Source organism: Hypanus sabinus, unplaced genomic scaffold, assembly GCF_030144855.1.
Source record: "Hypanus sabinus isolate sHypSab1 unplaced genomic scaffold, sHypSab1.hap1 scaffold_2577, whole genome shotgun sequence".
Classification (NCBI taxonomy): Eukaryota; Metazoa; Chordata; class Chondrichthyes; order Myliobatiformes; family Dasyatidae; genus Hypanus; species Hypanus sabinus.
This window is the reverse complement of record NW_026780704.1, coordinates 14,930-28,010: the sequence shown is the minus strand read 5'-3', so window position 1 is coordinate 28,010 and position 13,081 is coordinate 14,930. Positions and strand designations below refer to the sequence as shown.

General features: G+C 53.0%; 1 protein-coding gene across 4 annotated transcripts; it reads right to left on the bottom strand.

Moving 5' to 3' along the window:
• Nucleotides 1-31: 31 nt before the first annotated feature.
• LOC132388039 (equilibrative nucleoside transporter 2-like) lies at nt 32-12,837 on the bottom strand. Of its 4 annotated transcripts, none has more exons than XM_059960388.1 (4): nt 12,749-12,837; nt 2,325-2,379; nt 480-561; nt 32-201 (listed from the first exon to the last, which is right to left on the bottom strand). In XM_059960388.1, the coding sequence occupies exons 2-4, from the start codon at nt 2,351-2,353 to the stop codon at nt 34-36; spliced, it is 279 nt and encodes a 92-aa protein (XP_059816371.1). In that variant the 5' UTR covers nt 2,354-2,379; nt 12,749-12,837; the 3' UTR covers nt 32-33. The 4 variants fall into 4 exon arrangements, with proteins under 4 accessions (XP_059816371.1, XP_059816369.1, XP_059816368.1 ...); XM_059960386.1 differs by lacking the exon at nt 12,749-12,837 and adding an exon at nt 5,495-5,844; XM_059960385.1 differs by lacking the exon at nt 12,749-12,837 and adding an exon at nt 4,154-4,339.
• Nucleotides 12,838-13,081: the final 244 nt, after the last annotated feature.

Below are 13,081 nucleotides of genomic sequence, written 5' to 3'. Positions count from 1 at the left end.
TGCAATGATCGCGGACAGTTTACGGGGGGGGGGTTAACGTGTACCGTACCTGGGGTACAGGATGGAGTTCAGGCACGTAAACAGAAGCAGGGGGAGCATCGAGAGCAGGGTCATCCAGTTCGCAAAGCGCCAGTCGTCAACGGCCGGTTCCGTCCCGTTGCTGGGAGCAGAGGTGTTTCCGGAAAGCCGGTCCTCAAAGTACTTCAAAGATGCATGAAAGAAAGAGATCCGAGACATTGACATGAATAAATAATTCACAATGCAATTCCAAAGGGAAAAAAAATGCTGGCTGATCATCCTGCTGTAGTTTCTCCCCGATACCTTTCAGTGTGTAAAATAAAACACATCCACCTCACTCTTTCAAGTATTTAGTTTTTCCCTGCCTTTGGTGGAAGTGACTTGTGAGGGGGTTTCAGACTGAAAATCTATGACACCCCCCCCCCCAGTGCCCTCCCTGTTCCCCGCCTTGCGTTACTCACGGGAATAGAGTTTATGAAGAAATTCCATGGGAGCAAAACTCCCACGCCGAGGACGAAGAAGATGATCTGGACGAAATAGAACCTGGATTTAAAACGAAATGAGAAGAAGAAAAAAATTGAGTTTCACAGGAGGCAGGGTCCGTTAAATATCCCAGCTCCCCCCCCCCCCCAAGTTCAGAGTTCGACCCCGGCGCGGTACGAAAGGACCGTGCGTTCTCCCTGTGGCCACGCGGGCCTCCCCCTGGTGCTCCGGTTTCCTCCCGCGGGCCAAAGGCGCGCGGGTCAGGAGGTTAATCGGTCACTGTAAATTGCCCCGCGATCCGGCGAGGGTCAAGCTGGCACGTTGGGCCGGAATGACCAATTCTCTGCTGACTCTCTAACAGAGGACTTGCAAAATAAAACAACTGGCGGGTAACTGGCACCTTTCAGTGGGTAAAAAGCACACATCCTACCCCACTCATTAGGGCATTTCGTTCCCTCCAGGTGATGAAGAGAATTTAACTGGCTGAAGTTACTTCAGTCCCGAGCGATTTGTTGACGTGACCCAGGCACCATGCCCGCCGCGCCACCTACAAGAAGTAGGTTTCCCCTGGGTGTCCTGGGTTCCATCTGGGTGAGTTGGCATCGAAACTGTGGTTGCACCTGGCCGGCCCGGATTCTTTAAATACTGGCAGCCTTCTCACGCAAACCACATCGACATCTCCTCAACGTTCTGCGCGAGTCGCAGAGAGCCAGCCAACAAGGGCGAAAGGGTAAGGGGGGGGGTTTCCACGCCACTACCATTAACCGAGGGGGTCCGTGGCAGGTTGGGAACCCCTGTTTGGCAGGGGACGCAATGGGGCTATTATGTACCCGGGGGCGGGTAATGAGGAATGAGCTGGCCGAGGCAGGTACGTTCACAACTTTATCCGGGACATCTTTGAGGAGCGATCCCTCTTAAAAAAAGGGCCCCCACCACCCAGGACGTGCCCTCTTCTCATTGCTACCATCAGGGAGGGGGTACAGGAGTCTGAAGAGACACACTCAACGATTCAGGAACAGCTTCTTCCCCTCTGCCATCAGGGAGGAGGTACAGGAGCCTGAAGACACACACTCAATGATTCAGGAACAGCTTCTTCCCCTCTGCCATCAGGGAGGAGGTACAGGAGCCTGAAGACACACACTCAGCGATTCAGGAACAGCTTCTTCCCCTCTGCCATCAGGGAGGGGGTACAGGAGCCTGAAGACACACACTCAACGATTCAGGAACAGCTTCTTCCCCTCTGCCATCAGGGAGGAGGTACAGGAGCCTGAAGACACACACTCAGCGATTCAGGAACAGCTTCTTCCCCTCTGCCATCAGGGAGGGGGTACAGGAGCCTGAAGACACACACTCAGCGATTCAGGAACAGCTTCTTCCCCTCTGCCATCAGGGAGGAGGTACAGGAGCCTGAAGACACACACTCAGCGATTCAGGAACAGCTTCTTCCCCTCTGCCATCAGGGAGGGGGTACAGGAGCCTGAAGACACACACTCAATGATTCAGGAACAGCTTCTTCCCCTCCGCCATCCGATTTCTGAATGGGCATTCGGAACACTACCTCACTACTTATTTAAAATTCTATTTTTCACTAATTATTTCATGTAACTGTTTTAATAAACGCACTTAATTCACATTTTTTACTCTATTATTATGGTGTTGCATTGTCCTGCAGCGGGAAAGGCAACAAATTTCAGGACATAGGCCAAAACGGGGATAGATTAGCTCAGGGAATTTTGGGCCAGTAGGGAAGAGTCAACTTTCATTCCAAACCAAACGGGACCCGGTAAGGAGATCACAGGTGAATAAATACCAACAGTTCTTACTTGTCTTCGGGGCTGCTCTTCAGATCCATCTTCCTCACGCTGGGGGGTCACTCAGCTGGGGGGGGGGGGGAGGGTGAAAAGGGTACAGCCATGAAATTGGGCCGAGAGGTGGGTTCGATTCCGACCTCGGGCACTCTGCGTCGCTCTGAACTCGTGGAGTGTTTTTTATACACTCGCCATGTGAACGCCTGCATTCCGCACCTCCCCCGCCCACCACACACACACACAGGGTTAATCGGCCCCTGTCGTGTTGGGAGGGGTGAGGGAAGAGAAACGACAGGGAATTACGGCATTCCTGTGATCCAGGACTCCCCCCCCCGCCCCCAGGCTCAAGGACACCTTCCACCCCGCTGCTAACAGACCCCGGGCTGGGTCTCCCACTTACGTGCTGCTGCCTGCACTTGCACCGTTTAGAGTCTGCTGCTTTTCTGACAAAAGCTCGGAACAAACCGTCCCCACGGCAGACAAAAGTTTATTTTCAAAGTGCCCCCCACACTCGAACGCGTGACACGACAAAAGTCAACATCGACGTAACAGAGAAACTTTGGCCCCGCGTCCCTCCACCGGGACAGATCCAAGGCCATTTGGCCCATTGAGTCTGATCTGCCACTTCATCATCATTTCCCTCTCAGCCCGGCTCTCCTGCCTTCTCCCCCGACCGATCAACCTCTCTCTCTCTGCCTTAAAGACCCGACCTCCACTGCCGCCTGTGGCAAAGAACAGCAGATCTGAACACTCTGGTCAACGAAATTCCTCCTCATCTCTGTATGAAAGGGACGTCCCTCAATTTTGAGGCTGTGCCCTTTGGTCCTAGACTCCCCCACTATAGGAAACATCCTCTCCACGTCCACTCTATCTGTGTCCTCTGGTCCTAGACTCCCCCACTATAGTAAACATCCTCTCCACATCCACTCTATCTGTGTCCTCTGGTCCTATACTCCCCCACTATAGGAAACATCCTCTCCACGTCCACTCTATCTGTGTCCTCTGGTCCTAGACTCCCCCACTATAGGAAACATCCTCTCCACGTCCACTCTATCTGTGTCCTCTGGTCCTAGACTCCCCCACTATAGGAAACATCCTCTCCACATCCACTCTATCTGTGTCCTCTGGTCCTAGACTCCCCCACTATAGGAAACATCCTCTCCACATCCACTCTATCTGTGTCCTCTGGTCCTAGACTCCCCCACTATAGGAAACATCCTCTCCACATCCACTCTATCTGTGTCCTCTGGTCCTAGACTCCCCCACTATAGGAAACATCCTCTCCACATCCACTCTATCTGTGCCCTCTGGTCCTAGACTCCCCCACTATAGGAAACATCCTCTGTCTCAGCCTTTCACCATTCAATAGGTTTCAGTCAGGTCACCAGTTAGACGAGGGGCCTGGGATTGACCTTAAAAAAAGATTTTAAAAAATAGGAGGCAGCTCCCCCACTTACTAAAATTGTGGATCTTAAATTCAGAACCATACCCATCCCAGCAAACATCCCTAGACTCACCTCCCCCGCTATGATAATGTATCCAAAACGTGTCAGATCACACTTACAGAACCCCACAGGTTTGAGGGAGGGGTTGAAGATATTCCACTCCCCTCCCCAATAAACAGCTTCTTAAGTTAGAGTCCGGCACGTATTCCACCCCACCCTAAGCAAGCTCTCTACATAGCTGTGCCTGGGATCTTCCTGTGCCCCCCCCCCCCCAAGACAGACCCGGGACTTTTAAATTCGCCCCCCAACCACGTGGCTTTTTGCCTGGGTTCTTCCTATGCCCCGTTCTCCCGGAGCCTGCCCTGCCCCCGTCTCACGGACCCGAGATCCGGCATTTACCTGCGGGAGCGGCGCGGCGAGGGGGCAGCGAACACGCGGTGCAGAGGCAGGGACGGAGAAAGAGAGGGGAATTAGTCATCGAAAAGCAGAAGAGGAAAGAGGCGTGGAGAGAGAGAGAGACGCATGAGGGAGAGGGGAAGTGACGGGACGCATTTACGGGTGCGAGATACAAAACAACGGGGGGAGAGAGAAAGCAAATGAAATATTGTGATTGAGAGAGAGAGAGAGGGGGAGAGAGAGAGAGGGAGAGAGGGGGAGAGAGAGGGAGGGAGAGAGAGGGAGGGGAGCAGAGAGACGAAGAGAGGGTGTGTGAGAGAGGGAGAGGGGAGGGGAGCAGAGAGACGAAGAGAGGGTGTGTGAGAGAGGGAGAGGGGAGGGGAGGAGAGAGACGGTGTGTGAGAGAGGGGAAGGGAGGGGAGGAGAGGGGGAGATGTGTAAGAGGAGAGGGGGAGATGTGTAAGAGAAGGGGGGGAGAGGAGGGAGGTGTGTAAGGGAGGGGAGGGGGAGATGTGTAAGAGAGGGGAGGGAGAGGAGGGAGGTGTGTAAGAGAGGGGAGAGGAGGGAGGTGTATAAGAGGGGAGGGAGAGGGTAGAGGAGGGAGGTGTGTAAGAGAGGGGAGAGGAGGGAGGTGTATAAGAGAGGGGAGGGAGAGGGTAGAGGAGGGAGGTGTGTAAGAGAGGGGAGAGGAGGGAGGCGTATAAGAGAGGGGAGGGAGAGGGTAGAGGAGGGAGGTGTGTAAGAGAGGGGAGAGGAGGGAGGTGTATAAGAGGGGAGGGAGAGGGTAGAGGAGGGAGGTGTGTAAGAGAGGGGAGGGGAGAGGAGGGAGGTGTATAAGAGAGGGGAGGGAGAGGGTAGAGGAGGGAGGTGTGTAAGAGAGGGGAGGGAGAGGGTAGAGGAGGGAGGTGTGTAAGAGAGGGGAGAGGAGGGAGGTGTGTAAGAGAGGGGAGAGGAGGGAGGTGTGTAAGAGAGGGGAGAGGAGGGAGGTGTGTAAGAGAGGGGAGGGAGAGGGTAGAGGAGGGAGGTGTGTAAGAGAGGGGAGAGGAGGGAGGTGTATAAGAGAGGGGAGGGAGAGGGTAGAGGAGGGAGGTGTGTAAGAGAGGGGAGAGGAGGGAGGTGTATAAGAGAGGGGAGGGAGAGGGTAGAGGAGGGAGGTGTGTAAGAGAGGGGAGGGAGAGGGGAAGGGAGGGGAGGAGATGTGTAAGAGAGCGGAGGGGGAGAGGGAGGGACTGTGAAATGGAGGGAAAGAGGGTTGCGGGGAGAAAGTGAAGAGGAAGCGGGAGCCGAGCCCGGGCCTACAGCCACCCCGCCCGGCCAGGCCAGGCCAGGCCCGGCCCTTCTCACCTGCCTCGGCCGGGCCATGGGCCGCCGCCGGTGGGCGCGGAGGGGGGAGCCGGGCAACATCAGCTGCAGGGCGGGGTGAGGGGGTCGCCTCTTCCCTCCCCGCGGGGCGGCACTCTCCCGGCCGACAGGCAGCAACCGGTTACTCCGCTTTCAGCGCCGCCACTGATCCCCTCGGGGCAGATGAGACGCTGCTTTGTTCTGGAAATTCGAGCGCTGGCAAAAGCCCCACCTCCTACTTGCCAACAAAAAACCTTGAAATGATGCCCCCCCCCCCGGCCATTTCCACCCTGAGGGGGGGAAGGAGACGTCTCTGCCATTTTGTCCACGCTCTGTCCACCTTCCCATCCTCAGTCGCTCCAAGTCACTCTTATTGTCATTTCAACCACAACAGGACACAGGAAAAACGAGACAACGTTTTTCCGGACCTTGCTGTTCCATGACACAGTACAAAAACTAAACTGAATTGCGTTTAAAAAAAAACACTGGACTACAGACCTCCCCAGGACTGCATAAAAGTGCACAAAAACAGTGCAGGCATTACAATAAATAATAAACAGGACCATAGGGCAGTAAGGTGTCAGTCCAGGCTCTGGGTATTGAGGAGTCTGGTAGCTTGGGGGAAGAAACTGTTGCATAGTCTGGTTGTGAGAGCCCGAATGCTTCAGAGCCTTTTACCAGACGGCAGGAGGGAGAAGTTTGTGTGAGGGGTGCGTGGGGTAATGCTATTTCCTTTGCGGGTGGTGTAAATGTCCGTGATGGCGGGAAGAGAGACCCCGGTGATCTTCTCAGCTGACCTCGCTACCCGCTAAAGCCCTTAGCTCACTCAAACCAGGCAGCACCCTGGTGAATCTCCTCCGTACCTTCTCTGAAGCCCCCACGTCCTTCCTATAGTGAGGGGACCGGAACTGAGCACAGTACTCCAAGTGTGGTCCCACCGGGGTTTTATAGAGCTGTAATGTTCCCAGCTCTGGGACTCAATCCCCCCCCCCCCCCCCCGGGGCTAATAAACATTGAACAATACAGCACAGGAAAGGCCATTGGGCTGAAAAGGAAATCAAACACTGCACAATGTCCATATCCCTCCATCTCCCTCACTTCAGTGTGCCTGTCGAAATGTATTTGCCTCCACCAACATACCAGATAGCACAGTCCAGGCATATCCACCATTCTGAATAAAAAAACTTACATCCCCCCCCACCTTCAATGGTGTTAGGCATTCCAACCCTGGGAACAGATACTCTCTCTCTTTCCACTCTATCGGTGCCTCTCGTCATCTTGTAAACCTCTATCAGATCTCTATCATGCTCTGAGAATAAGGGGTAGGTCATTTAGGACAGAGTAAAGTAAAAACTTCTCCCAGAGAGTTGTGGGGGTCTGGAATGCACTGCCTCGGAAGGCAGTGGAGGCCAATTCTCTGGATGCTTTCAAGAAGGAGCTAGATAGGTATCTTACGGATAGGGGGAATCAAAGGATATGGGGATAAGGCAGGAACCGGGTATTGATGGTAGGTGATCAGCCATCTCAGAATGGCGGTGCAGGTTCGAAGGGCCGAATGGTCTACTTCTGCACCTATTGTCTATTGTCTCCCCTCGGCCTCCGATGCTCCAGAGAAAACAGCCCGAGTTCACCCGGCCTCTCGTGACAGCGCTCGCCCTCTAAACCAGGCAGCATCCCGGTGACTCTTGTAACGAAGCCTGACACGCCTTCAAAACCACCCCATCAACCTTTGCATGTTGGCTGGGGGCTGGGGGTAAGTGGGAAGTGCAGGAGGAGGTCAAGGTCGAGATGACGGATCTGGAGGTCTCTGTGTGTCACAGGGTGGGGAAGGGGCCTGCTTTGTCCTGTGTGTGTTGCTTGGGTTCTGCAGAACGTCACCCCGCGGCCACTGGGCTCCTGACTTCACTCACCAAAATTCACAACTGATCCCACAACCTACGGACTCGCTCTCAACGATTCTACAAGTTGTGTTACTACCTCGCACAGTCTGTCTTTTGCACAGTGTTAGTTTGTCAATCTTTGTGCATGCATAGTTTTGCATAAATTCTAGAAAATAAATTCTTTATCAAAGAATTCTACGAGAAATTCTTTATTTTCTACAAGAATTCTACGAGAAATTCTTTATTTTCTACAAGAATTCTACGAGAAATTCTTTATTTTCTACAAGAATTTTACGAGAAATTCTTTATTTTCTACAAGAATTCTATGAAATTCTTTATTTTCTACAAGAATTCTACGAGAAATTCTTTTTCTACAAGAATTCTACGAGAAATTCTTTTTCTACAAGAATTCTACGAGAAATTCTTTATTTTCTATAAGAATTCTACGAGAAATTCTTTATTTTCTGCAAGAATTCTACAATAAATTCATTATCTACAAGAATTCTACGAGGAATTCTTTATTTTCTACAAGAATTTTAGGAGAAATACCTTACTTTCTTGTAATGCCCGCAAGAAGGCGACTCTCAAGGTGGTCTATGGTGACATGTCACACACGTTGGCTTTGAATATTTTGGGCTTGCTGTGCCAGAATGTGGTTTGCCCCCCAACCCCCACCCCCCCCACCCCCACCAGCACAACCCTGCCTGTCCTTGCACTCTGTGTCTCCGTCACTAATCTGAATCTGAAATTGGCGGCTTCTGGGTGGGGAGGGGCACATTTTTGTTTGCAGTTGTAATTGAGGAAGCAGCTTTTTTTAAAAAGAGACTGACGGAAAGGAGCTTGGCTCTGTCACCAAGGACACTTTCACGCCCGGGAGATGCCCTCTTCATGCCACAGCCATCGGGGAGGAAGCACAGGAGCCCGAAGACTCCGAGACAGTTCCTTCCCCTCCGCCATAAGAGTTCTTTCTCATTTAATAATTCTTATAATTTATGCCTGTTGCCACAAAAACAACAAATTACATGTCACACTGAACACTACTGAAACATTAGCCCCTTCATTCTGGTGAACCGTGCTCTGTGAGGTGTGTTCCACTGTGAGGCTGAGGCCTCGGGCCTGCTCTGGGCCTGGTGTCCGACACTGGAGGAACTCAGCAGGCCGCCAGCCTCGGAAAGGGTAAACAGTCGACGTTTCGGGCCGAGACCCTTCAGCAGGCCTGGAGCAGAACATAGACGAGGAGTTAAGAGCAAGAAGGCGAGGGAGGGAAGGGAGGTACACAAGGTGAGGGGTGAAACCGGGAGGGGTGGTCAAGAGCGGGGTAGTTGATTGGTGAAAGCTAAAGGGCTGGAGGACGGGGGAAGAAGGCCATGGAAGAAAGTGGGGGGGGGGTGGGGGAAGAGCACCAGAGGGAGGGTAAGGGGACAATGTGAGAGAGAGAAACGGGGCAGTATGGAAGTTTGAGAAATCGATGTCCATGCCATCAAGGTTGGAGGCTGCCCGGATGGACTGTAAGGAGTTGCTCCTCCCACCTGAGAGTGGCCACGTCGTGGCAGCCCGAGGAGGCCGTGGAGCGACATGTCGGAATGGGCGGCCACCGGGAGGTCCTGCTGCTTCGGGCGGACGGAGCCCCTGCTGACGTCACTCCCCAACTTTTCCTATGCTACGTCGGCCGACTTCCTCCTCCTCGCCTCCTGCCCTCAAATTCACCCGCTCCATTTCCGACACCTCCCTCCCCTCCCTCGATCCCACTGCCGATCTCTGGAGATACCTAATCCACCGATATCTTCCTTAAACCTCCCCCCCACCCCGACTCTCACAGCTACTAGGACCATACCCCGTCCCACCCTCCTACTTGTAAAAATGCCACCCCCTTCTCTCAGTTCCTCCGTCTCCGCCGCACCTGCTCTCAGGATGAGGCTTTTCATTCCAGGACGAAGGAGATGTCCTTTTACAAAGAAAGGGACTTCCCTTCCTCAACACTGCCCTCAAACGCATCTCCTCCATTTCAGGCATGTCTGCCCTCACCCCATCCTCCCATCACCCTGCCAGGGACAGGTTCCTCTTGTCCTCACCTACCGCCCCACCAGCCTCCGTGTCCAGCAACTTCTGCCACCTCCAATGGGTCCCCACCACCAAACACCTTTCCCTCCACCCCCCCCACTTTCTACTTTCCGCAGGGATCCCTATGCGACTCCCTTGTCCATTCGTCCCGCCCCCCCCCACCCCCATCCCTTCCCACCGATCTCCCTCCTGGGGCACTTACCCCTTGCAAGCGGAACAAGTGCTACACCCGCCCCTACCCCCTCACCACCATTCAGGGCCCCAAACAGCCCTTCCAGCTGAGGCGACACTCCACCCGTGAGTCTGTTGAGGGCATTTACTGTGTCCGGTGCTCCCGGCTGTAAATCGGTGCGACCCGACGTAGATTGGGGGACCGCTTCAACAAGCACCTACTATCCGTCGGCCAGAAAAATTGGGCTCTCCCAGGGGCCGCCTATTTTAGTTCCACTGCCCATTCCCATGCTGTAATGATGCAACCACACTCAGGTTGGAGTAACACCACCTTGTATTCCATCTGGGCAGCCTCCAACCTGATGGCATCGATTTCTCCACTTCACCGTTCCCATTTCCCTCTCTCACCTCATCTCCTCACCCCCCTCTGGTCCTCCTCCCTCTTCCCTTTCTTCCTTCTGCCCTCTCCTGTCAGACTCCCCCCCCCTCTCCAGCCCCGCCCGTACCTCGTCCTCCGATCGACTTCCCAGCTCTTTACTTCACCCCTCCCCCTCCCGGTTTTCACCCCTCATCTTCCTCCCCTGCCACCACCACCCCCCCCCAACCTTCTAACTCCTCATCTTTGTTTCTCTGTCCAGTCCTGCCGAAGGGCCTCGGCCCGGAACGTCGACTGTTTACTCTTTACCCGTGGACGCTGACCGCCCTGCTGAGTTCCCCCAGCGTTTTGTGCAGATTCCCTCTTGTTGCCCTCTGTGGACTCTCTTTCATTGTACAAATCCTATTAGCTTCCTATAATTGTATGTGTTCTTTTCCCTCCCTCTGCACACCGGGACTTTGACGGCCTTTTGTTTCACTGGGCTCGATCGGGTTTCTGTTCTTCGTGAACCTCAGGGTTGTATAATGTCCACGTACTTTGATACCAAATGTACCTTCAACCCCCTCTGGGTACAAGGAGCATTCGAAGGCTCTGGGCCTGCATTTGCTGGAATTCAAAAGAAAGAGGCGAGCGGAATCTCGTTCAAACCTGTCGAATACCGAAAGCCTTAGATTAGGGATTCCCGATTGTTTTTACGCCTTGGACCAATACCGTTAACTGAGGGGTAAGTGGACCCTTGGCTTAGAGTGGATGTGGAGAGGATGTTTCCTGTAGTGGGGAGTCTAGGACCAGAGAACACAGATAGAGTGGATGTGGAGAGGATGTTTCCTATAGTGGGGGAGTCTAGGACCAGAGGACACAGAGAGAGTGGATGTGGAGAGGATGTTTCCTATCGTGGGGGAGTCTGGGACCAAAGGACACAGATAGAGTGGATGTGGAGAGGATGTTTCCTATAGTGGGGGAGTCTAGGACCAGAGGACACAGATAGAGTGGATGTGGAGAGGATGTTCCCTATAGTGGGGGAGTCTAGGACCAGAGAACACAGATAGAGTGGATGTGGAGAGGATGTTTCCTGTAGTGGGGGAGTCTAGGACCAGAGGACACAGATAGAGTGGATGTGGAGAGGATGTTTCCTATAGTGGGGGAGTCTGGGACCAGTGGACACAGATAGAGTGGATGTGGAGAGGATGTTTCCTGTAGTGGGGGAGTCTAGGACCAGAGGACACAGATAGAGTGGATGTGGAGAGGATGTTTCCTATCGTGGGGGAGTCTGGGACCAAAGGACACAGATAGAGTGGATGTGGAGAGGATGTTTCCTATAGTGCGGAGTCTAGGACCACAGGACACAGAGAGAGTGGATGTGGAGAGGATGTTTCCTATAGTGGGGGAGTCTAGGACCAGAGGACACAGATAGAGTGGATGTGGAGAGGATGTTCCCTATAGTGGGGGAGTCTAGGACCAGAGAACACAGATAGAGTGGATGTGGAGAGGATGTTTCCTGTAGTGGGGGAGTCTAGGACCAGAGGACACAGATAGAGTGGATGTGGAGAGGATGTTTCCTATAGTGGGGGAGTCTGGGACCAGTGGACACAGATAGAGTGGATGTGGAGAGGATGTTTCCTGTAGTGGGGGAGTCTAGGACCAGAGGACACAGATAGTGGATGTGGAGAGGATGTTTCCTATCGTGGGGGAGTCTGGGACCAAAGGACACAGATAGAGTGGATGTGGAGAGGATGTTTCCTATAGTGTGGAGTCTAGGACCACAGGACACAGATAGAGTGGATGTGGAGAGGATGTTTCCTGTAGTGGGGGAGTCTGGGACCAGAGGACACAGCTAGAGTGGATGTGGAGAGGATGTTCCCTATAGTGAGGGAGTCTAGGACCAGAGGACACAGATAGAGTGGATGTGGAGAGGACCAGAGGGCACAGCCTCAGAATAGAAAGACGCCCCTTCAGAGTGGAGGTGAGTTGGAATTTCTTTAACCCGAGGGTGGTGAATTCATTGCCACACACGGCTGTGGAGGCCAAGTCATTGGGTATATTGAAAGCGGAGGTTGACAGGGTCTTGATCTATTCTTAAACAAGGGGCCCAAACTGTGTACAATACTCCCCCAGTTCAACAACGTAAAAGTCCACTCGGTCTACTCTAGCTGAACCCCGCCGTGCCCAAACAGCCTCTGACTCGCTTAGCAAAATCCCCTGGTGCTGGGATCTTGCCTCCCCTCTCTCCCTCTACAGCCGCCTGCAGCCATGGGTTTTCAGAAAATTTAAAGGTATTATTAGGAGTCCTCACACCCCACCAATCCATATCTTACCCCGTTTCCCTGCCGCCTCACCACCCTCCCGAGGCTCAAAACACTCCCGGAACTCAAAGCTCAGCAACTGATCGGACATGGAGGGTGTGGGGCGGTGGGGGGGGGTCACCCTCTGGACTGTGAACATTTGCCCACGTTAGGGACAGCGTCCGATAACCCCCCCTCCCTCCCCTACCCCGACAGTTTCCCGTGCATTCATAAAAAGCAGAATGATACAGTTCCCGCCAAGAGCTTAACTCATTTTGGCGCGTAACAATATTTAGGACAATTCAAAAACAGCCTTAAATATAAAATACGCCTTAAGTAATTGTATGATCATTCAAATTAATATCTGCTTATCAAATACTCAACTTGCAACTTTGTTTTAACCTAAAACAGGGTTTGAACTTTTTCCAACATTTCTATCCTTAACACATTTATACCCAATTGATTTAACGCCAGCCCCAGCTCTTACCTTTTCTTAACGCAGTCGGATCTTTTAAAAATATGGATATTGTTTTATTTTAGATCTCTGTTCTCTCCTCGATCTTCTGTGAAAGTTAAAAACCGGCGCCAAGAACTCGGACGATTCCTGGCTCCGCCCCTTGTTCGTTGATGGGGGGTTGGCGGAGAGGACGTCTTTAGGTAGGAACTTATTTACCCCTGACAACGATGCCTGCACGAAGGGCATCCAGCTGCAGCTCATAACAGGCCGCGTTAGGGAGCTGGTTGACCTCCGGATCATTCGGGAGACTGAGCAGTTTATAGATAGTAGCTTCCAGGGGGAGGTAGTTACCCCTAAGGAACA

Coding starts and splice junctions, on each gene's coding strand:
- LOC132388039 (XM_059960388.1), bottom strand. CDS start 2,353: ATGGATCTGAAGAGCAGCCCCGAAGACAA. Junction 562..2,324: donor AAGAGCAGCCCCGAAGACAA/GTAAGAACTGTT, acceptor TTTTAAATCCAG/GTTCTATTTCGTCCAGATCA. Junction 202..479: donor TCTTCATAAACTCTATTCCC/GTGAGTAACGCA, acceptor GCATCTTTGAAG/TACTTTGAGGACCGGCTTTC.